Below are 27,030 nucleotides of genomic sequence, written 5' to 3'. Positions count from 1 at the left end.
GCGCTGCAGTCATTCCTTTATTGCATTCGCAGGACGGACTTGGGATAGATTTGGTTTTTTTGGTTTTTATACTCTGGGAATGGATGGGAGATGAGTCGGCTATTGCTGATTCCTTTGTTTGGTCTCCCGGCGCATTTGGGGAATGATGGTCATGCCGATGTGGCTCTTGCTACTTCTGCATCTTGTCATTCCCATGGATAATATTGGGAGTTCTTCTGTGACTTTTTATTGTTTGAGCCGAGGGTTGTCATTGTTATTTTTGCATTGTTCTGGCGTTGGGACTGGGCTATTATCTATATGCCCCTCTAGTATCTAGTTTTATTGTTGATTCAACTATTGGATAATTCTTACTCTCATATCTGTTTCTTCCCTTCTATTGGTCTGATGAGCTTTGATTGGAAGTTGATTGGCCTTGACGTAATAAAATGATTGTCATGATGATCACTGTTTGCAACGTCATAGTTCTACTGTATGTGCGTTGAGTACCTGCGTGTAGATCAGCTTTCACAGCGAATCATGGAGACTGACCAATCAGAGAATCCAGAGAGCCCTTAGAGAAGGGCCGTCATCACGTGCTGTGCGACGTGGGGCCGCCACGCACGTGATTCCTCAATATCTTATCGCACGTGATACTGCAATAGCGGGACTCGAAATCCCAGATTGACTCATGTCCATCATTACTTACATAGCAGCATTGGCCTTGCATAGCACACAAAAGCAGGTCAATTGAGAATTACTCTGATAGCTCAGACTTATTCTCTTCTTACTTCCCCTTTTCTCTCTCATCCTCCCCCCTCACCACCTTCGCCACCGCCCACTTTCCCCTCTTTACAATCATGGACGGAATTAAAGCTACATTCGCCAAGTGCAAGGAGCAGCGTCGGTCTGCCCTTGTTGCCTACATTACTGCTGGATACCCCACAGTTGAAGAGGCTGTTGATATTCTCCTTGGTCTGGAAAATGGAGGTGCCGGTATGTTAAGTTCCACTGATGGCGGGGTAACTTGGAATGCATTGACTAACAGGTCTACTTCACTACAGACATCATTGAGCTCGGTATTCCCTTCACCGACCCCATTGCTGATGGCCCTACCATTCAGACTGCCAACACCAAGGCCCTCGAGAACGGTGTCACTGTCACAACCGTCCTCGGTATGGTCCGCGAGGCCCGCAGCCGTGGCTTGAAGACCCCTATCATGTTGATGGGATACTATAACCCTGTTCTCCGTTACGGTGACGAGCGCATGCTTAAGGACTGCAAGGATGCCGGTGTCAACGGTTTCATTATGGTCGACCTGCCCCCAGAGGAGGCTGTTCGCTTCCGTGACTTGTGCGCCAGCACTGGGTAAGTTCTACATGCCCTGGTCTCATTTCACCTACTAGTTCAAAGCTGATTTGTTTAGTCTCTCATACGTCCCTCTTATTGCCCCCGCCACTTCTGACGAGCGTATGAAGCTTCTCTGCAAGATTGCCGACTCTTTCATCTACGTTGTGTCCCGCATGGGTGTTACTGGAGCTACCGGCCAGCTGAGTGCCAACATTCCCGACCTTTTGCGCCGCGTCCATGAGTACTCTGGTAACGTGCCTGCTGCTCTTGGATTCGGAGTCAGCACTCGCGAGCACTTCCTCGACGTCCAGGAGGTCGCTGAGGGTGTCGTTATTGGAAGTCAGATCATCACTACCGTCGGCAAGGCTGCTCCTGGCCAGGCCGCCAAGGCTGCCGAGGACTACCTGTCCAGCATTACTGGCCGCAAGTGGGAGCGTGATGCCCAAGGCAACTTGGCCCGTGAGATCAACCTTGTCGAGCCTATCCAGAAGACTCTCGCCAACGCTGAGACCCAACCCAGCAAGGTCCTTACCGAGGCTGACACCCCTAACGGCCCTGGATTGGGTGACCAGCTCGTGGCCTTGAACGTTACCAAGGAGACCTGGGCTCTGCCTTCCCGCTTCGGCGAGTTTGGTGGACAGTATGTTCCCGAGTCTCTCATGGACTGCCTTGCTCAGCTTGAGCACGGATTCAACGAGGCCCTCAATGACCCCAAGTTCTGGGAGGAGTTCCGTTCCTACTACCCGTACATGAGCCGTCCCAGCAGCCTGCACCTTGCTGACCGTCTCACTGAGCATTGCGGTGGTGCCAACATCTGGTTGAAGCGCGAGGATCTCAACCACACTGGTAGCCACAAGATTAACAACGCCATTGGTCAGATTTTGATCGCCAAGCGTCTTGGTAAGACTCGCATCATTGCTGAGACTGGTGCTGGCCAGCACGGTGTCGCCACTGCCACTGTTTGCGCCAAGTTCAACATGAAGTGTACTGTCTACATGGGTGCCGAGGACGTCCGTCGCCAGGCTCTCAACGTCTTCCGTATGAAGCTTCTCGGTGCCGAGGTTGTTGCCGTCGATGCCGGTAGCCGCACTCTCCGTGACGCCGTCAACGAGGCTCTCCGTGCTTGGGTCGTCGAGCTGGACACCACCCACTACATCATTGGTTCCGCTATTGGTCCCCACCCCTTCCCCTTGATTGTCCGCACCTTCCAGTCCGTCATTGGTGACGAGACCAAGAAGCAGTTGCAAGAGGCCATTGGAAAGCTTCCCGATGCCGTCGTCGCCTGTGTCGGTGGTGGCTCCAACGCCGTCGGAATGTTCTACCCCTTCTCCAAGGACCCCAGCGTCAAGCTGGTCGGTGTCGAGGCTGGCGGTGACGGTGTTGACACTGCTCGCCACTCCGCTACCCTCTCCGGTGGCTCCAAGGGTGTTCTCCACGGTGTCCGCACCTACGTTCTCCAGAACGAGCACGGCCAGATCGCCGAGACCCACTCCATCTCCGCCGGTCTTGACTACCCCGGTGTCGGTCCCGAGCTGAGCGCCTGGAAGGACGCTGACCGTGCCACCTTCATCGCCGCCGATGATGCCCAGGCTCTGATCGGTTTCCGTACCCTCTCTCAGACTGAGGGTATCATCCCCGCTCTTGAGTCTTCACACGCCGTCTACGGTGCCATGGAGCTGGCCAAGACCATGGAGAAGGGTCAGAACATTGTTCTGAACCTGAGTGGTCGTGGTGACAAGGATGTCCAGAGCGTGGCTGATGAGCTTCCCCGTCTTGGACCTAAGATCGGCTGGGATCTGCGTTTCTAAATTATCTAAGAGGTGCTGTGGGACTGATTTGTTTCCTTTCGTCTAGACTGGGTTGATTTTCTCTGATCTTCTCTTTTGGTGTCAAGATATCGATATTGGTGAACTTGTTGGAACCAAGTATTGTTCAGCTGAATGAGCGGAATATACTATAGCAGCTTGAGGATTTCGAGTTTTTGTCATGCATGGGACTATGAAAAGCGTGTTTTTGCGGGGTTTCGGCTTTGTTTCTTATTTGATATCCACATGATATCCATCTTCATTCCAAATTTCTTTTTCTTTGGTAGACATTAGATTACTTCAAAATGTAACACATACTTGAAGAGATTGATCCTGTGCTCGTGCTCTTGGAGTTGTTTATGCTGCACCTCGAAAAGCTTGCAGTTTCAGTGCTTCTTGATCACTGCCTTTGATGTACTTTGTAACTTTCATGGTCTCCAAAATTCAATAGTAATGTTGGCTTACTCATTAATAAATTACATGCCTCTGATCACTTCATGTGTAGATGTAGTCCGTGGGACTAGACATTCAGACGTTATGCACACACATTCCCTTTTTGTGGTTGTTGTTTGTTCAGGAGCTCAGGTGTCATTACGGGGGAGCACCCTCTCTCTCTCCCAAGAGTATAAATACCTCCATTTTCTTTTCTTCTTTCCTCCATCTTTCTTCCTTCTCCAACTCTCTTCTCTTCCAACATTTGAACCTACACTTTGAACTTGCTCCATCTTTTCCAAGTTCCATCTCCACTCAGTTTCTTTGGGCTCCAAATTTGTGTCATCTCTTGCAAGGTCCAACTTCATTCCTCCTTCTCTTCTTGAACTTGCCACCATCTTCACCAAGTTCCAGCTTCGTTCTTACACGCTGAACCTGTTTTCACCTCTTCCAAGTTCAACTTCCTTCTTCTTTGACTTTGAACTTCGAACTTGAATCTCATGTCTTGCAAGTTCCAGCTTCATTCCTCCTCTTGAACTTGCTTTCATCTTCTCCTTCAAGTTCCGACTTCATCCTTGCTTTGAACCTTGAACTTGTTTTCACCTCTTCCAAAAGTCGACTTTCTTCTTTGACTTGACTTGCCTTCGTCCATTGGAAGCTCCAATTTCGTTCCTTCATCTCTTCGGACTTGCCTATATCTTCTCCACGTTTCAACTTCAAACCTCCACGCCTCCGTCATGTCTTCATCATACATGCACTATGCACCCATCAATCGATGTTCATCTTCCTCTTTGACACACTTGTCATCATCATGATCACACTGATCAACCTCTCTCGACTTTCTTTGACGAGTTCAAGGTATGTTTACAATATTCATCTCCAGTGCCTCACTAACCTTTCGGACTGTGCAAGTCTTCCTTCTCCTTTCAGATGAACACCACAATTTGCTTCCCGAGTCTGCTGAAAGGCCACTCCTCCCTCTGAAGCTTTTTGAACTCATCACCCACCTCGAACAGTGAGCCCGGGAGGATGGCCACTGAGATACAACGACAGGCATGCGGTGAAGAAGCACCGGCCTTACGAAGGCACTAGGCTTTCTAGTGGGGCTTAGCCCACGGACTGATACTAGTATAGTGGGTAAGCAGCAGCAGTGAAGGAAGCACTGGTCCCAAAAAAAAGTCAAGGGGATGAGCCACCAAGTGGCGCTGAATAGAGAACCGGGATTGGTGGACACAAAGAAAAGGCCTTGTTGACTCTACAGTAGTATTCGAAATCAAACTTACTACTTCACTCTTAAACTTTCATCCCCGAATAGCCCAAAAAACGCTAATCCATATATAGTAAAATCGTCGATCACCTACTTTTTGTGATAGAATCTGTATTTTACATGACGTGCCGGGACCTTTCTTAGTGTAATTCACATGAAATTCATATACGCATGATACCCCTCACTCTACGCTCATATCCCCTAGCAGTAAAGATCTGTCTTCATACATGGCTAGATTGATTGAGGCTTACAGCAACCATTTTTGGTGCTTTTGTATACAACAATGATGTACTGGTATCCAATAAAAACTCATATATTTACGAATATCTACCTCAATTCATGCAGCAGAGAGTTTTTAACAATCTGCACAAAGGAATCACCCTCCGCCCTATCATAAAAGGCCTCATTATATACCAAATTCAAACAAAGTTGGTCTCGAAAGGTCCACACATGACACACAGACTGTCTATCGATCATATCTAAGCCGCCTGAGACTCGGTCGACGCGGATTCCCCGCTCTGCAGTTCCCTTTTGTCTCGCCAAAAGCTTCTCGCATACGCCGAGGCTACTGATATCCACATTGGTTGGCGAAGGGGCGTTCTTCGGCAAGTTGCGAAGAAGATTGCATAGCCCAATAGCGTACTCACGATGCGCCGAAAGGTATGCATGACTTAGACCTTTGCGGTACTCGTCATGATACGCCTTTGCTCGGTCTATCCATGATGACTCGGACGAAACAGGGAACATCCAACCTGTCGTGAAGATCGTGCTTGCATACTGGCGACCAGAGTACGGCTCTGGTAGGAACGGGCGCAGACTGTAACGTATCGTACTTGTATAGTGTTTGTTCTGGTCGTCAGCAGTAGCAAGCGCATAGTTGGCTCCGGCAATTGACGCATGTACTGCTGCTGTTACTGAGAGCTTCCGAGCCTTGCAGCCTTGTACTACGGCCTTCGTCTCTTCCTCACTGAGATGCAGACGGCTGATGCACGTACCACCTGGGGAAGTCTCGTCTGGTGCGCGACAGGTGACTCCGATGGCCCCAGCGGCATGGCCGAAACTTGCAACACACTGTTGACCTAGTTGCTTATCTTGGCTCTCCGACGTCACAAAAGTGGATAACGCTTCCTCGACACACGGGGCTAAGCGGTCAGTCTCTTCACCCCATGGCAGGGAGGAAGCATCTATAGCGGACTGCGCGGCCAGGTCAAGGAGGTCGTCCATTAGAATCAAGCCTCCGATCCCATCCGTTCTCCAGTGTTGCGAGCGGCCCAATACCTCACCTGTCTTGGGGAAAAAGGTCATAGTAGCATATGGAACGCGTGTGGTAGATGCGATAACTTCATCGACCGTTTTGTCCTCAATCACCTGAAAGGTTTCCGCCGCCCATCTCTCGAGCGCCATGAGGTCAGGTATATCGTAGACATATTTCGTTTCATCTACAATATAGGCGGCGATCGTGGGGTGACTGAAGCGCAAAGCTTTCCATGCCTCACAGAAGCGAAAGGATAGATCTTCTTTGGCGAGTGAGCCGAGCGGGGTCACCGAGGCAATGATGTTAATAGCCCAGTGCTCACGATTGAACGGACGAGCGGCATCACCAACTATCTTGATAAATGTCTCATTCTCGCCAAGTGGACGTTCAAATCGTTGTTCGCTCACTTTGGACCATGTCATGTTGAATTATTCGCCAACCTGGAACGGATCTTGGCAGGTTGTTCACTTTCCTTGGTCGCTTCGCATGAAATATTCTATTAAATTCTGAGGTAAATTACGGGATTATGACAATGAATCAATCATTGTTACCAGGGAATACAATACGGTCAAATAGGGATTGCTGGGAATTGGCTAAAACTAGAATAGCGTGATGCAAGCTAGGATTTGGGAGTGAAAATCTAAGAGTGTAGAGGCAGATCTTTACCTCATGTTATTTGTTTTCATGTTGATTCTCCCTATTGTCTCCAATCCACCTGAAGGTGACCAAGAGCCCATGACTCCCTGGCACATCATTAACAGAGCATTACAATAGTATTCAAAATCAGAACTACCTCTACGCTCTTAGACTTTCGTTCTCGAACCATAGGTTGAATCACGCTAATTCATATATAGTATTTTTGTCGATCCCCGGATGTAATATAGGACCTGTATTCCACATGACGCGCAGGGACCCCTGATGTATTCATCCGAAATTAATTCACGAATGATACAATCCTAACCCGCCCTACAGTATGTACTGTAGCAACGAGGATGTTCGTCTATACAAACTTCCCGAAACCAGTACGACCACTTACACTTTGGATTGTTTCAGGTGCCTCCAGGCTCCACGCCAAGACCAACTAGTCTACATGACTTGTGGAGTTTTAAGTTAGCTGTAGCACTTATTAATAAACAAATTTCAGAGAAGTAAGCTAGTTGAAAGTTGACTATTAGAAGGTACCTTATTAGGTTATCTAAACGCAGTACAAAAAGGAAAATAACTGATCCTGCATCGAAACCAATGCCGCGAGTTACCATTCTGTGCCAATATGACAAGCTGTATCGTGACTGTATTCGGAGTCCAAGTCAACTACATAGGCATTAGTCAAGACTGGAAGGTCAGGTAACTTTATCTTCAATCATAGACAGCTGCAAATAAATACCGTCCAAGCACTCTAAAACATTCGTACAGTGAGATTGGGTTAAGCGCCCTAAGATCACATGATGAGACGGCGGGCGAACCCCCTCTCCTCTCAGCCGAGAGCCAGGGGATGACACGGCGCAATGACAGAAAGAACATGCCATCCTGATCATGGCTTCGGAATACCACTATGGTCCCAATACCGGTATCCAGATAGGAGCCAATTATGGCTCTATCACGGCCGAGCTTCATCCGCCCAAGCGACAGAAGACTTCCCACCATGACCGATTACCCGCCCTGACACACGATGAATACACCATTGCCTGGGTGTGCGCGTTGCATATAGAAATGGCAGCAGCTCGAGCTATGCTAGATTATATACATCAACCCCTGCCAACCCATGCGGGCGACACCAACACCTACGTCCTTGGAAGCATCAAGCAACATCAGGTTGTCATTACGTGTTTGCCAGCAGACCAGTATGGAACAAATAACGCGGCGACAGTTATGACCAACATGAAACGTACCTTCACAGCAGTCCGTCTTAGTTTGATGGTCGGGATTGGGGGTGGTGTGCCTAGCATGTGCGATATTTATTTGGGTGATGTCGTCGTCGGAACAAGGGTGATGTAGTATGACCTTGGGAAAATTATTGAAGATGGCAGGTTCGAGCGAAAAATGATACCTAGGACTCTTGATATGTCACTTGGGATAGCTATGTCTTCCCTCCGGGCGAAATATGAAAATTGTCCTAGTCGAATCCCGTCTATTCTACAGCAAAAGCTAGAGGTCAACACCGATTATAGCCGCCCAAACTCACCAGACCATCTTTTTTTGGCAGCATATGACCATGTTTCACCACTAATGGCTGCCTGTGGTGGATGTGATCATTCAAAAATAGTGCCACGGCGCAAGCGGCCAGCGGACAAAATAGTGATTCACTACGGCGCAATCGCTTCAGGAAACCAAGTCATGAGACACGGCATTACCCGGGATAATGTTGCTCAAGAACTAGATGTTATATGTTTTGAGATGGAGTCTGCTGGCTTGATGGATATTCTTCCTTGTCTTCCAATTCGAGGGATCTGCGACTACTCTGATTCCCATAAGAACAAAGACTGGCAAAGATATGCCGCAGCAACTACGGCCGCATATGCCAGAGAGTTGATCGAGGAAATATCTGTGACCAAAAGTCGTGCAGACTTGAACGGCATACCTAACACGCGTAAGTCACGTGAATGTTTTGGGAACCATAACTGTAGGCTGCTGCTTACTAACTAGCTAGATGAATTGCTGTCTCGTGGACGTCGGGAGTGCTTGTTAGAGGCTCTGAACTTTGACCAAATTGACTCTCGTAAATTGAACATCAAAGCAACGCACGCCAAGACATGCCAGTGGCTTCTGGGCCATCCATACTACGAAGAGTGGCTTAATCCAATCAAGTTGGCACAACACCATGGCTTCCTATGGATCAGCGGTAAACCAGGCGCTGGCAAGTCGACAATCATGAAGTTCGCCTATTCAAACCTCAAACGCAACGCTTACTTCAAAAGTACTACAATAGCGTCCTTTTTTTTCAACGCTCGAGGTGATAGCTTAGAGAAGTCAATCAATGGGATGTATCGATCGCTACTCCTACAGCTACTTGAAGGGTATCCTGAGCTGCAGACGGTTTTAGATGATCCTGAAGCCGTGCCGCGAAGCCAGAGAGGTTGCCCTTCTCTGAATGTTCTTAAAGAACTCTTTTGCAGTGCAGTTTCCGCTCTTGATAAACGGCTGTTCACTTGTTTTATTGATGCTCTCGATGAGTGTGACGAGCAGCAAATCGTCAATATGGTCCAATGCTTCGAAGATCTGGCAGAGCAATCTACAGCTAGGGGAGTTGCATTCCGAGTCTGTTTCTCTAGTCGACATTATCCCTATATCTCCATCCAACGAGGGATTCGACTTACACTAGAGGATCAGCTAGGACATATGGAAGACTTAGCAGCCTACGCCGCATCGCGTCTTATAGTTATAGACCGAATTCTTAATGAGGATCTGCGATTGAAGATTATCGAGAAAGCTGCTGGTGTCTTTATATGGGTAGTTTTGGTTGTTGATATACTGAACAGAGAGGATAGACGAGGCGGAATGTTTCTGAAAAAGAGACTCGTGGAAATACTAAGCGACTTAAGCGAGCTATTCAAAGACATCCTAAGCCGTGATAAAGATAATATGGAAGCCATATTGCTTTATGTCATCTGGATTCTTTATACATAACGGCCTTTACAACCAAATGAATTTTATCATGCTCTATGGTTAGGCTTGGTAGTTGGAGATCTAGCTGACGACCAAATTCCGGATGTCAATGCTCCTGACTCTAGCGATAGTTTGAAAAAATTAGAAAGATATGTCATTAGTTCCTCAAAAGGACTCGCTGAGATCACAAAATCTAAGCAGCCAACAGTTCAATTTATCCATAAGTCTGTTCGAGACTTCCTGGTGAAAGAAAAGGGCTTATATCAAATGTGGCCTGAACTTGGGTACGATTGCGAGAGTCTAAGCCACGAGAGACTCAAAAAATGCTGCAGTATCTACTTGACTCATGGCTTAGTGCGTCAATCTGTTCGTAGTCTATTATCCGAACCCAATTCTAGTTTGCAACCAGGAATCTCAGAACGGTATCCATTTCTAGAGTACGCTAACAATTATATCCTCCATCATGCCAACGCTGCCGCGAAAGCCTATCCTTAAGACGGGTTCATTTCTGGATTTAACGTCTCTTAGTGGATTCAGATCCACAATTCTTTCGAAAAATTCAGAATTCGAAGATTTTCCCCTAAAGCTAGTCAATTTTACATTTTTGCGGAACAGGGATTATCCGAGCTCATTCGCACGATAGTCCATAAGGAACCACATACTTATATGCCCCGGGAGAGATATGAGTATCCACTTTTTGCTGCTGTAGCAAGCGGCAGTAAAGAAACTGTTGCTGCCGTCTTGAATCTGCCTTCAAGGATTCAACATGGAGTTGATATCACTGAGGGTATCGTGTGCAAAAAAGATTCTAAGGAATTCAAAAGTCGAACTCCCTTATCTTGGGCCGCGCAAAGCGGCCACACAGAGATTTTCAAGCTACTCCAAGCAGAGCAAACTGTTCATGAAGTAGATAAGGCGGGGTATACTGCACTCGCACGGGCCTTAATGAATGGCCATGAGGCAATAGCGAAACTCTTGATCGAAAAAGGGGCAGATATCCACGCTGTTGACAAAGATGGATGGACATCGCTTCACCGGGCCTTAGCGAATAGCCAAGAGGCAATAGCGAGACTTCTGATCGAAAAAGGAGTAGACATCGACGCTGCTGATAAAAAAGGATGGACATCGCTTCACCGGGCCTTAGCGAATAGCCAAGAGGCAATAGCGAGACTTCTGATCGAAAAAGGGGCAGACATCCATGCTATTGATAAACTTGGATGGACATCGCTTCACCGGGCCTTAGTGCATGGCCAAGAGGCGGTAGCGACGCTTCTAATCGAAAAAGGAGCAAATATCCACGCTGTTGATAAACTTGGATGGACACCGCTTCACTGGGCCTCATCAAATGGCAACGAGGCAGTATCAAGGCTTCTAATTGAAAAAGGGGCAGACATCCATGCTTTTGATAAACTTGGAAGGACACCGCTTCACCAGGCCTTAGCGAATGACCAAGACGCAATAGCGAGACTTCTGATCGAGAAAGGGGCAGATATCCACGTTGTTGACCATGCTGGACGGACGTCGCTTCACTGGGCCACTAACTGGTCATAAGGCAGTAGCGAGGCTTCTAACCGAAAGAGCAGACGTATATCAAACATAACGTGGAGTGGACGACACCTGGAAGCGCCTCTTCGAAAAGTCCCGAATAGTAGTGAAGTTTATAATAAACAACCGAATATTGTTCATTTGGATTCAATACATGAACGTACTATAACCACTTAAGCCAAGATCTCTTAATTACCACGACGTAGTGTCAAGGCCCCCTGTCGAAAGAGATAGATTGGCGAACGTTAGAAAAAAAGAGGCTAGTCTTCCAAAGTAATCAATCTAAAGAGGTGTCTATCATAATTTAGAGAAATGATTCATTGTCGAACTTCTTTTTTACGGTTCTTTAGGCCTATCAGAATCTCATATCTAAGAAGAGATACTTAAGACGGTACTTCAACACAATCGATCCACCACCAGACATACGTTTCCCTATTGTGGATTATATCAACAATTTAATACATGTTTACATGGAGCAACTCTTGGCGTCATACTGATTCTGTTACTCAAAATAATCCACAGAGACCTACTAAGAGCTCCGAGCTGGACCGTGTCGAAGGTAGGATAAAAGGTCATCCGATAATCAATGTCAGCTAATATACCCCTACCATAAGCGGTAGGTATTTTTTATCAATGAATAAAGCCTCACTTCGAGGAAACGCGGAAGATATTCAAGATATACACACTAGCGCCCGACCTTGCCGAATCGTTAGGATTGCCCACTTTGTTTGGTCACGTTGCACGGAAGATTCAATTAAGTTCCAAGGCAAATTACGGTACTATCACGATAACCCATCCTTACTGGGAAATACAGTAGGTGTAAACCTGATCTTAAATGCTAGCGTACAGCGTCAACAATTAATGACCTTTCTTCTGTGCCATTCATGATCTCCTGAGCTGCCAAATCTAGTTAAAGGACCTTGAAATACGAAAACGGACGTACCCATGGATGATCTTGCACCTCCCCCTCACCAAGGGAACTACGTCCCTGACTACTATCCTTCCCAGTGCTGTCTCAAAGACCCATTGTCAACCCAACAGCGTCCAAGTGGGAGTAACGAGAGCGAGAAACCAGTAAAAAGCATCAAAAACATTACCCAATTAGGCAAACCGGTTGAAACCATTACATTTGATTGGATCGGCATTAGACTCTCGTATCTCGTCGGCACCAATAAACAGGTACGGCACTAACCGAGCTGCATAGCCTACAGTCCCAAATGATTACATTAACTAGAATCAGATAATGGTTGCAGTGGACCTGTATACGGGTTTACCCCGCGTGATGCGAGAAACTATATTTAGGCTTGATTAACCGTGGAACGGAACGGGCCCCCTTTCCTAATTGGATAGTTGACTTGCTTACATTTTCTGGGAAAACATTCTACTTTCTTGGTCCGGTCTCAAAATTGTCAACATCGCGGACGTCATCATTTTTCACGATGTTCACGATGTCGACTCTACTCGAGTGGTACTTCGTATTACTAGCATATTTTTAGACGATGATGTACTTGACTTGTCTCTAGATGTAGACGCAGTCAGGCCCATGGAAAGGTATAAAAGGGACATAGAGAACGGTGTAAATGTACTCAGAGTCCAATCATCACAATCAATTCTTTGGCTCGAACCATCACCGCATTCCAATTTTACAATATGTATTTCTTGACAGGCTTGAACGTTCTCCTTGCGCTTGCAACGGCTTCGAATGGAAGTCCCGTGAAACGAACAAATGATGTCGAAATCACCTTCATCGGTGCAGCAAATGCTCAATTCACGCAGGCCTTCCCCGTTGATGGCTCGACTGTGTCTATCTGTGCGTTTACCCTACTACACACCAGCCAGGCGTGGGTATGTGATGTGCTAATAAGTGGTTCTAACAGCTGACGTGCTGAGTATCTCGCACATCTCATCTGCCGATGCGAGTGTCCAGTGTACGTTCCATGGTATTGACAATGGCGTTACGACTGTGAGTGGGGCGGAGCTGGTAGATGTTGGTCCACCCCAGACCCAAATCTCGGGATCTTGCTCTGCGACGGGATCCTCAGGATCGACTACTCCCCCTTCTAACCCTCCCTCTGGTAACAACGGAGGACAAGGGGAGAGTTCGGGCAATATTGAGGTTGTTTTCATCGGTGCGGCCAATGCCGAGTTTACTCAAAGCTTCCCTGTCAATGGTCAAGCTACGCAGATTAGTATGTGATTGGCTCATCGGTGGTGTCGCATTGGTTAACTAACAAGTTTTAGGTAATGTTCTGAGTATCTCTCACATTGAATTGACCACTGGTGGTGTTATGTGTACCTTCCATGGTATTGATAACAGTGTTACTACGGTTAGTGGGGCTGAGCTGGTTGATGTTGGCCCTCCCCAGACTCAAGTATCTGGTTCGTGTCAATCGATTTAATATGTACATTATATTGGAGGACCATAACATATTGGTGAGTTTTGAGGGGACGACTGCTCGTTTTGCTGCGTTGGAGCTAATGGAGGTGTGATATCTTTTGTTGGAGCATACGGGGAAGGGAAAGGATGATAACACGAGATGGGATCCTATGATAATTATGTTCTTCTTGTCTATTTGTGTGTGTTTTGTTTGGTTGACTAATGCATATCTTATTCTCTCTTTTACATGGTGCTACTCTCAATCAGGTTGAAGGAGACATCCATAGATGGTCTCGAGGTATTCGTCAGCACACAGACGTCGATGAACTGGAGCACAAGACGTTCTTTTTCCATTGCCATCAACTATGACTCTTAATACAATTTCAAGTTATTGGTAATAACTTCTTATAGAACTTTCCAGGTAAAGATGCCCAGTGCATTCATTGGTCAGGATGGTGACATAAGCGATCTGAGATTAGCCGATCGATTTCCCGATTATTCAACTTTCCGGCTGATGAATAAACCTATAATTGCCATCATTCCCCTATTCCCCCCCCCAGTATCCCTGACGGATTTCTCCCCAGATTACCCACACCTGTATCCACAGTTGTAGATCGATCGCGAACGGATCTCTTTCATTTATATTGGGGCAAACATACCAGAATGGCCGAAGTAAAACCGCCAACCCAACCAGGTGTACCCCGCAAAAGAGGCCGCCCCCGAACCAACCATTCTGACGATCACGAAGTCCCCGAGGTAGGTGAACTGATGAGAAACAGCCTATGCCCACCCCAGCTCATCATGTCCAGAAACGTCGCAAGCAACTTCGCGAGGCGCAGCAAACCTACCGTCGACGAAAGGAAACAACCATCAATAACCTACAGTCTCGCGTCCAGGAGTTGGAATCGGGCATCGAGGAGCTGAGCCAGTCGTTTCTCTCGTTCAGTAATCTCCTCTTAGGGGAGAGTATACTGGATGGTCGTCCACGCATTACATCTGCTTTACAGGCAATTACTCAGCAATGCGTGTCGCTGGCCCGAAAAGGCGCTGCTGATGCTCAAGCTGAGCCGAGGCAAACCCTCGTGCCCGATCAGGATGGAGGAAGCGGGAACTCGTCGCAATCTACACCAGCGAAGGAAATCCTTCTGGATTTTGATGCTGAGATTACCCGCGAAGTACCTATACCCTATTCAGGGAATTCAACTCCTTCATCCTTGACGGCGCTTACTCAGTGGGGGAAGATGTCGCTCCCTCATACGCCGCCTCCGCAGGACCCGATGCTTCCTTTCGGTTTCTTTCCGAGGAATCCTGCGCCTGCCCCTTCGCTTCCTAGTCCACCACTTTCATGGTCGCCAGACAGTCCGTCGCAGGAAGCACAACTGTCCCTCTCACATCGTATTGTACGGGAGTGTTGCCGCAATGGCTATCAATTGCTCGTTTACTCGCCTAATGATCCGAAAGTTGAAGAGGTGTTTGGAGGTCTACTAAATGAGGCGGAGCGTATGAATCACGTATCGGGATTCTATGATGCTATGCATGATGACTTAGGTGACATGGTTGATGCCAGGACTAAAGTTCTTAGTCCCATGCATCCGAAAAAACACAGCTTCTCGCAAACTCAACTTGCTCGTTCGACTAAGACTTGGGAGCTGGTCTTCCAGGGCAATGAAGAATGGATTGATGCGTGCGGGGTGCAGAGACTTTTGCTGGAGAGGGGAATTGATGTCCAATCTGGTGATCGTATTTCAAGCACTGTGTTTCGCGTGAAAAACTCTGCATTGTTATTTGATGTGGCTAATTTTATAAGACGTGAGTGGAAGCTTGCCCATGCATATTGGATCATACTAACTACGATTACAGTTTTATCTGTGGAATGCGTTTGCGTTGGCAAGGGACCAGCCTTTAGGCGAACTATGGTCGAAAAGATCTTACTTGCCTCCACTTCTAGTAACCCATGGACATATGATACTCCATTTCAAGTCGTACCCGGCTTTAATTTTTAATCAAAAGAAATTCGTGGCTTCGATCAGCTTTTGCAGCCGTTCGTCATCCCAATACCGTTCCATCGCATCTGTTTTCCATATCTCCCAGTTCAAATGTTTGCTATCACCTAGATTCTTCAGGAACTTATCCCCCAGTCCGTTCAACAGACCAAAGAATAGACCCAAAAACCCATCCCAGTCTGAAATGTCATACCCACAACAAAAATCAAATCGGTGGAGGAGACGCCCACATCGAGTGATCTCACCAAGATCAGGATGTCCCTTCTCATAGAGAAGTTCGGCAAAAGTGACCTCATCATCGCCAACACGATTGACCCCATCATAGAACTCACTCACAGGAAGAAGAGCAATAGGCGAATTAAACGCCACCGATTTAGGCGCCGTATACGCCCATTCCCAATCAATGATCCCAGTGATATTGAAATCCTCATCAACAAGAATATGATCACCCTTATCATCCGCATGTCGCAGATAAAACTTCCCATCATCCAGATCATTATAAGAAAAGACCTTGGCAACATTATCCAGTAAATACCGATGCACCAAATAAGCATCAACAGGCCGACTCGTATAGATCTCCTGACGCAGAATCAAATCAAGCGTCAAATTGATACCTGTCTTGTAGTAAGTTTGTATGGACGAACAAGGTCCCGTACTATTCATCACCCCATCCTTCCAATCCGTGAGCGCCTCAACGGCAAAAGGACCGATACGCCCAGAGCCAGGGTGACTAAAGCAACCCATAGTATCCATCGGATGATTAAGAAGAGTAACATAATAATCCGCAAGTTGGCTTAGGACTTTTCGCCTCTTCTCAGCTGTCCACGCCAAACATAATGAAGTACCCACACTCTTGCCCGGCAATTTCTCCATAAGGATATATGGAACGCCAACGGGGTTGTTCTCATCTGAATCAAAATCGTAAACCATCGGCGTGGGGATGTTGATTCTTCGGAGAAACTGGAGCGTCGCTACCTCGCTGCGAAGAATATACTTCTGCAGATCGGTCGGTGGAGAAGTAGCATTTGAGCGGCGGATTCGGGCTAGCCAGCTTGTTCCGTCTTCAAAGAGAATTTCGATGTGGTAGTTTGTGCCACCCATTACTTTGCCACAGGTTTCGTGGGAGTATTTTAGGTTGTGGGGGAGTGTGCAGGGGACTCCATTTCGGAGGGCGGTTGCGCGAGATGTTAGGGCTTGGATGTTGATTTCTTGGAATAGACGGCTTATTTCGTCTTTTTCGGCTTTTGCTGCTGCTGGAAAAAAAGTGGTTTTATCCTGGATCTGTATGTTAGTGTTTATCTGGTGGTTTGTATAGTATGAGAGGGTTAGGTTTGGCTTTGCTTACCTCCCATGTTGGGCATTTGTGGTGCTCTGGTTTCAGATGTCTTGCGCATAGATGCTGGTTACAGACTATGCAGCCTCCTATGTGGCGGACGGAGGGCTTTTCGCAGTTATCAAAGTCGCAATTCCACATGGTGTGGGTTGTAAGTGGGTTATTCTGTGCAGGCAGTGAATTGAAGCCATGATATGAGCCCCTTGCATATCATGTGACTGTTATGGCATGCGTAAAGAATGTTTCTATACTTTTTCGTGCTTCAACTTATATTTTGTCATGAGTTCGACCGCTTGAGAGGTTTGTTTCATAGAGTTCATGATCATGATATCTTATCTAGTCTGACTTCTCCGCACGGCTACCATCGGCTTCATCTTCGACAATTGTATGATCCAGACGAGAGAGATTGAAGCGACGAGGCAAGCCATAATATATTGGAAGAATCAAGAGCAGATTGAGGTTTTCCTATATGATATACACTGTAGCTTTGTCCGTATCTATGACTTTGCCAAGACTCACAATCAAGTCAAAGTGGGGGGTTCCCCGCATGTTATCAAGTAATCCCATTCACGCCCTTCGAATGATACATGTGGACCTTGGGATAAAGCCTCGACCACCCATTGGCTCAGCTTCCCAGGTGAGTCAAAATTGTCGGAAGCCAGAAGCTTCACACCCTTATTACTCATTGTTGAGTCAGTGCGTCTTTGCAGCAGATATAAATACTTGTTCGGATGCAGTTCCGGTGAGCTTGACTTCAATCTTTTCCAACTTGATTTTCCGGACATTGAATCATCCGGCGCAACCGGCGCAACAATACGTCCGGCAAAGTGAGCATCATGACCCTCGATGAACTCACGCCCTTTGGGAAGCCAATGCTTAAGCATTGGCTATTTGACCCCTCCTACAGAAACCTTAACAATGGTCAGCATCCTCCCGTCTCATCCGTATTCGTGACTAATAGACCCAGGCTCTTTCGGCGCCCACCCCGTCCAGGTCCGTGATGTACAGCGTGCTCTGCTAGCTATCGCAGACAAGCGACCAGACCCCTATATCCGTGTTCATCACGCGAAGCTTCTGGAAGAAGCGCGTGAAGAAATTGGCGTGCTGATCAACGCCCCGAAAGACGAATGTGTCTTTGTCAAGAATGCCACTACCGGCGTATTCACTGTGCTTTATAACCTCAACTTCAAAGAGGATGAGGTCCTTGTCTATTTCGAACCTATCTACGGTGCCGTGGAAATGGGCATTGTGTCTCTGCAAGAGCATTCTGCTTTCCAGGCTCGGAAGGTGCCGTTAGAATTTCCTATCACTGAGAATGAGTTGGTGCGCCGATTCCGCGAAACGGTTCGCAAGGCACGCGATGAAGGCCTTAAAGTCCGTGCTGCGGTCTTTGATGCTGTCGTCAGTAATCCGGGTGTCCGGTTCCCATTTGAACGGTTTGTGGATATTTGCCGGGAAGAGGGAATTTTGAGTGTTGTCGATGGTGCCCACGGCGTAGGAATGATTGCTCTTGATATGAAGAAGCTGCAACCGGACTTTTTCGTGTCGAATTGCCACAAGTATGTGCAACGTTTGTTTTTTTAATTCTCCATCTAGCGGGAGCTAACTTCTCTATCCAGGTGGCTATACACACCCCGCAGTGCCGCATTGCTATATGTCCCCAAGCGCAACCAGCACCTTATGCGCTCAACACTCCCAACATCATGGGGTTTCATTCCAGCACCAACATCAGCCAAAACAGCAGCTTCAGTCCTCCAAGACAAAAATGCACCCGTCACTAAGACCCCCTTCGAAGAATTATTCCAATTCGTAGCCACAACCGACGACTCAGCCTACATCTGTCTTCCCGCTGCCCTCAAATTCCGCCGTGAAGTCTGCGGCGGCGAGGAAGCCATCATGTCCTACTGCCACAAGCTCGCCAATGAGGCCGCTGACTTGATCGCCGCAGCCCTCGGTACAGATGTCATGCAAGAACCGGACCTCAAGCCCGGACAGAAGAGCAACATGCGTGATTGCTGCATGACCACCATCCGCCTACCGATCCGTGTTGCGGATGATGGGTCTCCTGGTCAGGGTTCTTGGGTGACACTTTCGTCTCAGAATGCGCCACTTGCAGCTTCGTTTATTGAGCAAACGCTCATGGCGAAATATGACACTTTTGTCCCTATTTTCCGGCACGGGTCTTCGCTGTGGACTCGGATTAGTGCGCAGGTTTTCGTGGATATTAGTGACTTTGAGTGGTTGGCTGGTGTCTTGCGTGAATTGTGTGAGCAGGTTGCTCGGAAGAACAGAACTAGTAAACTTGCATAGTGCGACCTTAGACTTGGCACTGGCATTGATAGACTTGGTCTACTAAGAGTTATATAAATTCAATCCAGATCATTTAACCTTAACAATTCTCCCGGTCTCAACCTCATACAGATATCCAGTAACAGGAACATCCAAAACAAGTTCACTATCCTTCAAAATAGCCACATCGTCCAAAACACTCTGCCTCAAATCCCCAAACGGCAAAAACGCAATATGATCTGCATTCTGCTTCAAATCCGTCCTTATCTTGTGACGGATCACATCGTCCGTGAACGTAAGCATCCCACAATCGGTCTAGTCGGAGTCATAGCTGGAGTTAGTACTGTTACTAGTGATATGTGCAGCATTAGGGGCATGTGGCATGTCATACATGGTGCACAACAATAATTTCTTTCGTCCCGAGTAGCTGTTGCGAAATGACGATGCTGCGCAGTGCATCTGTGGCCCTTCCGCCTGCGTTACGGATTACGTGGGCATCGCCTTCTTCGAGGCCTAGGGCTCGGGCGGGATCTATACGATATTGTTTCATTAGCGTTTATGTGACTGAAGTGCATTGATCATTTCGGGTGTAGTAAACTTTGTGCTGTGGAGCTGTGGGGAACTTGAACATACCGAGGCGCGCATCCATGCATGCTACTATTGCTACCTTTCTATGATTGAAAGGTCAGATTAGCATTAGTAGAACAATTGGATGAACGAGTGGGATATTGAGATCTGTAGATTACCGGGCTGGGGGAAGTGGGAGATCCCCTTTGTTGAATGAGGCGGCATATTTCGCGTTTGCGGACTCGACTTCTTGGGCGACGGACATTGTGATTTATGTAGAATAGGGTTGTTTTAAGCTTGTATTTAGAGTACCTTGGGCATGAGTGAAATATAAATTAAATGGAACGAGACGAACCTCCCCCGCATCTACGGTGTGGAAATGAGGTGATTTGGGGTTATCATGACCCTGAATGGCGTGATAGAGTTGGCTGCAGGGCAAGCCAATGTATTTGAGATATTGCGTGATATGTTCGAAGATTTAAGTGTAGGTTTTGGCCTTGACCTCAGGAGTGGCGAGCAGTGGGTATGTAATTTTGGATGTATATCAAGATGTACTATAGAAATAGAACTGAGTCTTGGGATTGAAGTTAGACGCATTGAGGAAATCCGAAGTCCTGCATTATAATTGTATATATTCCAAAGTTAGTACGTGGGATGAGATCGATATCAGAACCCATTGTGGATACTATCAGAAGAGATCATGTACACAGAAACCTATCAGATGGTAATAACATATCTCGTGGGCCTGCCACAACAAAAAAGAAAAAGGGGGTATGGATGAAAAGAAACGCTAAACAACCTGGATCGCCATACAAAAACAAAGTCCCAGAGTCTTGAAACCCAATATGCAAGCCCACCCGAGAATATTCATACCATAAAAGAACAACATAACCAATACACTTAGTTATTGCTACCACCAAACCGACTCCAGACCCAGTCTGTGAAACCTCGGCCGCCTTCGTTACGACTATTGCGACTATTGCGACTGGATCCACTAGATCTCCTTGTGCGGGAAAGATTTGGATCTGGGGATGCTGGAGCTTGTGCTTGTGCTTGTGCCTGGGCCTGTGAATGTCGACTAGACCGTGAAAAAGAGGAACGACCGCTAAGCGAGGCAAAAGGAGAACTACGACGTCGTCGACGAGGTGATGAGACCTCGGGACTATCCGGTATAACTACCGGATTCTCGCTGGTGCCTTCGCCGTGCGTGCGGCTAGTCGGGCTGCCAGGTGTACTTGTGGAAGAAATTCGTGTCAGCTGCGAAAGTCGTACTCTCAAGCCTGGAGTGGGACCAGGTGTGGCTGTGTGCTACTTACGCACTGGCGGAGTCAATACTCCGGCGACAGTGTGGACAGGTGTTATGCTGTACAAGCCACGCTTCAATACAACTGAAGTGAAACCAATGTGTGCAGGGTAGGACTGTGACCTCAGTGCCTAATTCTACCTGATCCATGCAGATGGAGCACTCGGCTGAGCTGTCTGAACCTAGCATTTGCTCATCTACCTTTTTCTTTGGTAGGGATTGGATAGCTGTAGTGGATGCACCCGGGGGAGCGTTTCCCGCTGCATTGTGATCGATGAGTTCGGAGATAACCCGGTCTAATTCTTCTTGTGAGTATACCGCGTCGCCGTTCCGGTCCATGTTTAGTAAGACTGAGAGTATTGCGAGAGGATTCGCGAGTGGGTTAGGGCCTGCGACCCCATGTGCGCCGGCTCTACCTGGTCGTCGGACATGTTCTCGTCGGAAGCTCTCCAGGAGGCTGGCACGGAGATTAGTATCAATGGCGAATGCTGCTTCAAGGATGCTGGCTCTGCGTTGGGCGGACACATACTCGACTAGGCCTAACGGCTGGGCCGTAGGCTGGGGTGCATCTGGTTCGCGTGGGAATGATTCTGGGGGATCATCGTATTCCTCGGTTCCATGGTGGTCAGTGTCAAATGGGTCCATGGCCGACGCGCCTCGAGGTGCTCGCTGGTTGTAAGCGGTGTTTGTGAATGTCTGGAATATGGAACCCAAGCTATCGAACAACATTGGAGCTTCGAGATCGGGTTGGGTATTTGCTTGGCGGGGTGAAAATCCCCCGCGTACGGAGGTGCTGCTGAATACAAATCGGCCATCGGGTGATCTGTAAGTGTGTTGGGAGTATCGTGGGGAGCCGGGGGTAGAGCCCATGAAGCCGTAGGCTCGCGGCATGTCTTCTTGCGGCCATGCATTATGGGATTCCCAAGGATTGACCGGTGGGGAATCACTCTCGAAATGTGGTTCTGGTGGAGCATCATCAGGAGGAATTTCAATCTGTAGACGGTTGCTGTTAGTAGAGCTCCTCGGAGACAGGACGGATTAGCGTACGATCTCCGTGAACTCGGATTGGCACTGCGGGCACGTCAACCCGTCAGCGACTTTCAACCAGACCGCGCCACAAGCATGGCACAAGACGCGATCGTCATGGTCGCTATGATCGGCCATTATTGAGAATGTGAGGGATGTAGGGAAGTCAGTAGAGAGGATGAGAATGGAAGATCAAGTTCGCGCGGAACAGTCACGAGTCATGGTTCTTATCAGGCGGGGTTTAGGTATTGGACACCAAAAGCCCGAACAAAGAAGACGAATCAGAGGGGAAATATGATGGAGCCTGGTGATTGCTCCAAATAAAAGTGGGAATTCCCCAGCAAAAGAAAAAACAAGCTATTTAATATGTCGTCACGAAGTAGAAGCCCACGAACACTCAAAAGCATGAAACTGATCGCTCTCATGCACAGTAAAAATAGAACTAGATTCAGGCAGCTTTGTTTTCAAGCGTCGGAGGTATAATGATGCAAGTGGCAAGGAGGCAAAAAGAAGAATCTGGAAAAGGACCAAAAGCCATATACATAGATTCATTTATATCAAAATCAGAAGAATAATCAAAGTTCTAACGCCTTGAAATGCTCGCATAATACAAAACCCAAAGAGAACCTCAAGCTGGTAGGTAAAAAGGCATAAGGCAGACTCTGAACACTATACAAAAAACCCGTTCGCGACGCAAGGACGACCCGAACCGACTGTGCCACAGCCCTTGCAGATTCTCAATCCTAACGCTCACCGTCTTCTGGCTCCCTTGAAAACCAGGCTACCCACGAGTCCCGCGGCTACGGCCAAGCCTCCTACAATCGCAATGCCCATTAGGCCTTCCTTGGAAACCTTGTCGTCGATGAGGGATCCGAGACTGGCCGCTTGCAAGTTGGCCGGTTCCTTTTCCAGCAACAAATCATTGTATCGACGAGCTTCGCCGTAGTTGCCCAGCTTGTAGTTGCCTAGAGCTAGATAGTATAGACACTCTCGTCGTCGTTCCGGTGCGCCACGGAAGATCTCTGACAGGAGTCGGACGCCTTCTTGCTGGTCGGGGCGAGTGTTGGATTTGATCAGGCCCTAATAACCGAGAGAGCTGGTTAGCATACAGGTACAGTGGCTGTGGCGTTGGCTGCAGCTGTGGTTGGGGTCATACCCAGGCGAAGTTGAACTTGGTTTGGATGCCCACGTAGTCACCTTCTTTCTCATATTGTGCGCGCAGAACTTGCAGCTCGGCAGGTTTCAACGGACTGCAGGTTAGACGAGTTAGTTCGCATCGCTCAAGAATATCTTCGGTGATTCAAGGCAACAGACCTTTCCGCATCGGCGGCATCTGGAGGGTGGCGCACACGGGTTAGCAAACGGCCATGAGAATGGGAAGCATGGGTAGCATACAGGGAAGGTTTGACATGGTGGATTTGTAGTTTTCGAGTATTCACAGAGAATGGGTAGCAAATAGGCGGAGATTAAAGAACTTAAAGAACAGGGTAAAAAAGAAGCCCAAGCGCAATCACAAGCGCCAACGTCACTTGCGGAGAAATATGTGGCGGTGCTGTGGCGGTTGCTGCCGCAACAAAACATAAACATCTCCAATGTCTTCGAACAACTTCTAACGTCTATACTGCCCACCATGTTGCTCGACGAGGACCCTGCGACGGTATGTTGTATTAATCGATACTTTAAAATATACCTGATGGTTCATCCTAACTGATTTCAGCTCATCCACCACACTATTGGCAATTTCAACATCCATCCGGATAAACAGGCCGTCACGCGCATTAATGACTCGCTCGCCACACTCCAACAATCGCGCGACCTACGCATTCGCGAAGCAGAGTCCTCTCTGCGAAAACTATCACGCAATCTACACTCCCTGACCACACACCATGAAGAGGCCGTTGCCGTCCATGACTCGGGTAAACACGCTGCCGAGATCGTCGAGCTTGACACAAAGAAGTTCCGGATTGCAAAGGCTGCCTCAGAGCTAGAAATCGAGAGCGAGCGCCTTGAAAGTGAACTCGAAATGCTCAAGGAGAGATTGGCAGACCTAGAGGCGCAAGGTCTGGAGGGTGATGAGGCTACACGCCGGGAACGTGAAATGGATGATGCGACGATGTACGTTCCAGTCTGTTCCCTGTACTTGATTTGCAGATGCTAACATTATTATAGTCTACGACTAAAGATCTTCCGTTCGCTCGGTATCGATATTGAGCCTGACGAGGCGGGCAATTTCAACCGCGCCGTGATTCGCAATAGTCGCAAGGGCGATGTACATGTCGTTAACATCGACCCGAAGTTCTCGAGATTCTTCTACTCGAACTATTTCTGGCAGACAGTGCAAGGATAATGATGACCACGTCGGTGTTTATGCAGGAGATTTGTTTTCGGAGTTTTTATACCCTTGCGTTTTTGACAATGATATGATCATACCAATATTTGGATTCCATAACCTTCGTATCCACAGACTATAATACATAATATACAGACGCAGTTCACTTCCGCAAAGCCTCAAGTACTCTTGCCTGGTGTGCCTGCGCAAAAGTCTCATCCGCCCCTTCAGGATACCCATCCGGAAAGACCTTCTCAACAGTATCCAACAACACATTCTTATCAACATGTTCCAAATCTTTCCCCCAAGATTTAATCCACAGCTCCTCATGCATACGTAATGCATCTTCCACAGCATCCATATCAGGAATATCACATCCATCCCATGTAAGCGCAACCTCCTTCAACAGCTCCGAACCGTCGGTAGACGTATATCTTGTCTCAATCCCCAGAGCTCCCAACCCCAATCGCTCCGCCCGTGCATTCCAAAGTGCCTGTCTTAGCGTCCCATCCCGCTCGACCATCATCCAAAAAAGTGGGAACGAGCTTCGCGCAAGCGCATCCCGCACACCCTTAGTTGCCTCGCGCGGGCTGACCAGTACCCCCACTGTCTGGCCCGTGCGCCAGCCTACCGGTGCCTGCCGAAGTGTGCCTTCGAGCTCGCGCACTATATTCGGGCCTAGCTTTGTCTTAAGCGCTTTGCATTGCACTACGACGCGGAGGGCGCGCGAGCGCTCGTGTGTGGGCAGGTGCCAGGTGCCTACTAGGTCTATTCCGGCATCGTCGCGGCCGCCGATGCGGTGAAGTGCTAGCGCGTATCGGCGTAGGCTTTTGAGGACGGTGTACTCGTAGTGCGTACCTACGTAGACGGTGCTGGTTTCTGGGAGGGAAATTCGAGTGGCGTAGGTGAGGAATTGGGAGAGGCTGTTGTGGTGTTGGGAGGGTGGTGGTGGTGCGGAGGGGAGTTTGAAGAGGCGGCGCGTGAATTGGGTTATGTCATTTTGGATTGAGGTATTGGAGAATAGTCGGAAGAAGGATCTATGGCTTTGGAAGAGTGGATTTGCCAGTAAAGATCTGGCTGCGAGTCGTCGCATTGGTGTGTTTGTAGGAGTGAGCTTCACCGCATTAGAGCTTTTGTCTCCGCATTTCCCAAGTTAACCTTACTCGAACCTTTAAGATCCACTCTTCAATTTTCTAGCTCTCAAGTTTCAACCAGTCTACACAAACTACCTATTTTCAACTGCTCACGTACAATTTACCCATACTTTCATCCTCAAGCCCCACCATTATGGCGGACATCCTAACCCAACTCCAAACCTGCCTCGATCAGGTAAGAAAGCCAACAAAACCTCCTACCCCAGCTTCAACTCAAAGCTAAGACTTCCAGCTCGCAACGCAATTCTACGCTACACTAGGCTACCTCTCAACATACCATGACAACAGCCCCGCCATCCCACCCCCAAACGTCCCCAATGCAGTCCCAGCACTCGCAAAGATATCCAAAAACTCAACCGCCCCTCCAATCCCCGCCTCCCTCGCCTCAAAAGGCAACACCGAAATCGCCGGTAACGCCTCCCCACCTCCACAACCACCACAACAACCTGGTGCCGCTTTAGGCACCGGACCACAAGAAGGCGAAGACCCCAACCAGCCCCCGCAGCCTGATTCCCCGAGCACATTCGCGAGTCGGCAGCGGGAGCTTGCGCGTGATCTCATTATCAAGGAGCAGCAGATTGAGTATCTGATCTCGGTCTTACCGGGTATTGGGGCTTCCGAGGCGGAGCAGGAGGCTAGGATTCGGGAATTGGAGGTTCAGCTTAGGGATGTGGAGAAGGAGAGGGAAGTTAAGATTGGGGAGCTGCGGAGTTTGAAGAACAGATTGGATGGTGTGCTTGGGGCTGTTTCGGTTGGTGTTTATGGGGATAGGGACTATCAAAAATGAACGCATTTTGGTTTTGGGGTTTTATGTTGATGGGTTAGGCGTTTGGGTTATAGTAATATTGTTTGATACCAAATTTAGATCTCAGGAATTGATTTTTTGATAATAATGACTGACAGTGCATAACCCTCCATAACGTGATGGAATATACTTTGAAACATATCGAAGATCACTAGACAATGCCAACGGCTATATTTGACACCTTGTTTAGACCATAGTTATTGTACTCACGTGATCGGCATCGGCCCTGAGTAGACAAAGACGCAGAATAACTCGGGGCTAGGGCTATGTACTCTGCTAGTCAGGGACCGACTTGATTAGGGAATACATCTACATTGAGGATGGTGTCAGTGTTGAGGGATCTCGTGTGCAAATCTTGATCTAGTGCCCACGTCTGGCGTGAAGTATAGTATTGCATCGCATATTGACTCTCGTTTTGATGCTGATGTCGATCCTGCCGAGAGACAGCTTGTTATTTCCATTATGGACAACCTTGGAAGTTGATTGTTTGTGATCCAGCAAGACGTCTGACTTCAGCGCAATATTTTCGTGGTTCTTCGCTGAGAGCTTTTGAAAAAAGACATAGTTTTTGATTCCAAGTGTCAACCTGGTCGGCGTAGGTATGATATTCT

The 27,030-nt window shown here is 48.0% G+C and overlaps 15 protein-coding genes across 15 annotated transcripts; 9 read left to right on the top strand and 6 right to left on the bottom strand.

Annotated features, from left to right (window-relative positions):
• The first annotated feature begins 679 nt into the window (after positions 1-679).
• On the top strand, positions 680-3,400 carry trpB (tryptophan synthase TRP5). The gene is made up of 3 exons (XM_057068019.1): positions 680-972; positions 1,041-1,344; positions 1,403-3,400. Exons 1-3 carry the CDS (start codon positions 837-839, stop codon positions 3,132-3,134), a joined length of 2,172 nt encoding a protein of 723 aa, XP_056918874.1. The 5' UTR covers positions 680-836; the 3' UTR covers positions 3,135-3,400.
• A 974-nt stretch (positions 3,401-4,374) lies between these two features.
• Positions 4,375-4,582, top strand: N7503_008471 (uncharacterized protein; the record flags this gene model as incomplete). The annotated part of the gene is made up of 2 exons (XM_057068018.1): positions 4,375-4,421; positions 4,447-4,582. The coding sequence occupies 2 exons, from the start codon at positions 4,375-4,377 to the stop codon at positions 4,580-4,582; spliced, it is 183 nt and encodes a 60-aa protein (XP_056918873.1).
• A 575-nt stretch (positions 4,583-5,157) lies between these two features.
• On the bottom strand, positions 5,158-6,507 carry N7503_008470 (uncharacterized protein; the record flags this gene model as incomplete). The annotated part of the gene is made up of 1 exon (XM_057068017.1): positions 5,158-6,507. One exon carries the CDS (start codon positions 6,505-6,507, stop codon positions 5,158-5,160), a length of 1,350 nt encoding a protein of 449 aa, XP_056918872.1.
• A 1,111-nt stretch (positions 6,508-7,618) lies between these two features.
• On the top strand, positions 7,619-9,709 carry N7503_008469 (uncharacterized protein; the record flags this gene model as incomplete). The annotated part of the gene is made up of 3 exons (XM_057068016.1): positions 7,619-8,079; positions 8,203-8,672; positions 8,733-9,709. 3 exons carry the CDS (start codon positions 7,619-7,621, stop codon positions 9,707-9,709), a joined length of 1,908 nt encoding a protein of 635 aa, XP_056918871.1.
• Positions 9,710-10,354: 645 nt separating this feature from the next.
• Positions 10,355-11,239, top strand: N7503_008468 (ankyrin repeat domain-containing protein; the record flags this gene model as incomplete). Its single annotated transcript, XM_057068015.1, has 1 exon — positions 10,355-11,239. One exon carries the CDS (start codon positions 10,355-10,357, stop codon positions 11,237-11,239), a length of 885 nt encoding a protein of 294 aa, XP_056918870.1.
• A 1,644-nt stretch (positions 11,240-12,883) lies between these two features.
• Positions 12,884-13,632, top strand: N7503_008467 (uncharacterized protein; the record flags this gene model as incomplete). The annotated part of the gene is made up of 3 exons (XM_057068014.1): positions 12,884-13,043; positions 13,111-13,422; positions 13,475-13,632. The coding sequence occupies 3 exons, from the start codon at positions 12,884-12,886 to the stop codon at positions 13,630-13,632; spliced, it is 630 nt and encodes a 209-aa protein (XP_056918869.1).
• A 510-nt stretch (positions 13,633-14,142) lies between these two features.
• Positions 14,143-15,613, top strand: N7503_008466 (bZIP transcription factor; the record flags this gene model as incomplete). Its single annotated transcript, XM_057068013.1, has 3 exons — positions 14,143-14,366; positions 14,420-15,419; positions 15,471-15,613. Exons 1-3 carry the CDS (start codon positions 14,274-14,276, stop codon positions 15,611-15,613), a joined length of 1,236 nt encoding a protein of 411 aa, XP_056918868.1. The 5' UTR covers positions 14,143-14,273.
• Positions 15,614-16,965, bottom strand: N7503_008465 (phosphotransferase family protein; the record flags this gene model as incomplete). The annotated part of the gene is made up of 2 exons (XM_057068012.1): positions 15,614-16,866; positions 16,959-16,965. 2 exons carry the CDS (start codon positions 16,963-16,965, stop codon positions 15,614-15,616), a joined length of 1,260 nt encoding a protein of 419 aa, XP_056918867.1.
• Positions 16,966-17,782: 817 nt separating this feature from the next.
• N7503_008464 (putative aminotransferase family protein (LolT)) lies at positions 17,783-19,256 on the top strand (the record flags this gene model as incomplete). Its single annotated transcript, XM_057068011.1, has 3 exons — positions 17,783-17,867; positions 17,914-18,505; positions 18,566-19,256. The coding sequence occupies 3 exons, from the start codon at positions 17,783-17,785 to the stop codon at positions 19,254-19,256; spliced, it is 1,368 nt and encodes a 455-aa protein (XP_056918866.1).
• A 69-nt stretch (positions 19,257-19,325) lies between these two features.
• Positions 19,326-20,067, bottom strand: N7503_008463 (beta-class carbonic anhydrase; the record flags this gene model as incomplete). Its single annotated transcript, XM_057068010.1, has 4 exons — positions 19,326-19,550; positions 19,627-19,766; positions 19,869-19,906; positions 19,982-20,067. The coding sequence occupies 4 exons, from the start codon at positions 20,065-20,067 to the stop codon at positions 19,326-19,328; spliced, it is 489 nt and encodes a 162-aa protein (XP_056918865.1).
• A 635-nt stretch (positions 20,068-20,702) lies between these two features.
• N7503_008462 (putative RING finger domain protein) lies at positions 20,703-22,269 on the bottom strand (the record flags this gene model as incomplete). Its single annotated transcript, XM_057068009.1, has 4 exons — positions 20,703-21,036; positions 21,119-21,562; positions 21,635-22,098; positions 22,153-22,269. 4 exons carry the CDS (start codon positions 22,267-22,269, stop codon positions 20,703-20,705), a joined length of 1,359 nt encoding a protein of 452 aa, XP_056918864.1.
• A 612-nt stretch (positions 22,270-22,881) lies between these two features.
• On the bottom strand, positions 22,882-23,542 carry N7503_008461 (mitochondrial fission 1 protein; the record flags this gene model as incomplete). Its single annotated transcript, XM_057068008.1, has 4 exons — positions 22,882-23,211; positions 23,288-23,381; positions 23,446-23,464; positions 23,527-23,542. 4 exons carry the CDS (start codon positions 23,540-23,542, stop codon positions 22,882-22,884), a joined length of 459 nt encoding a protein of 152 aa, XP_056918863.1.
• Positions 23,543-23,590: 48 nt separating this feature from the next.
• Positions 23,591-24,478, top strand: N7503_008460 (kinetochore Spc24 family protein; the record flags this gene model as incomplete). The annotated part of the gene is made up of 3 exons (XM_057068007.1): positions 23,591-23,788; positions 23,849-24,246; positions 24,301-24,478. Coding segments are annotated over 3 exons (774 nt in total), but the record flags the coding sequence as incomplete, so codon positions are not given.
• Positions 24,479-24,623: 145 nt separating this feature from the next.
• N7503_008459 (uncharacterized protein) lies at positions 24,624-25,553 on the bottom strand (the record flags this gene model as incomplete). The annotated part of the gene is made up of 1 exon (XM_057068006.1): positions 24,624-25,553. The coding sequence occupies one exon, from the start codon at positions 25,551-25,553 to the stop codon at positions 24,624-24,626; it is 930 nt and encodes a 309-aa protein (XP_056918861.1).
• Positions 25,554-25,747: 194 nt separating this feature from the next.
• Positions 25,748-26,401, top strand: N7503_008458 (med21 domain-containing protein; the record flags this gene model as incomplete). Its single annotated transcript, XM_057068005.1, has 2 exons — positions 25,748-25,789; positions 25,847-26,401. The coding sequence occupies 2 exons, from the start codon at positions 25,748-25,750 to the stop codon at positions 26,399-26,401; spliced, it is 597 nt and encodes a 198-aa protein (XP_056918860.1).
• Positions 26,402-27,030: the final 629 nt, after the last annotated feature.

The sequence above is a fragment of the Penicillium pulvis genome, assembly GCF_028828015.1.
Source record: "Penicillium pulvis strain IBT 33274 chromosome Unknown contig_7_segment1_segment0, whole genome shotgun sequence".
Lineage (NCBI taxonomy): Eukaryota > Fungi > Ascomycota > Eurotiomycetes > Eurotiales > Aspergillaceae > Penicillium > Penicillium pulvis.
Note: the sequence above shows the minus strand (reverse complement) of the source record. Positions and strands in the feature narration are given on the sequence as shown.

Bases quoted from the DNA above. Each gene is read 5' to 3' on its own strand.
- trpB (XM_057068019.1), top strand. From the start codon at position 837: ATGGACGGAATTAAAGCTACATTCGCCAAGTGCAAGGAGCAGCGTCGG. The intron at 973-1,040 runs GTATGTTAAGTT...ACTTCACTACAG, and splicing joins TCTGGAAAATGGAGGTGCCG to ACATCATTGAGCTCGGTATT. The intron at 1,345-1,402 runs GTAAGTTCTACA...TGATTTGTTTAG, and splicing joins GACTTGTGCGCCAGCACTGG to TCTCTCATACGTCCCTCTTA.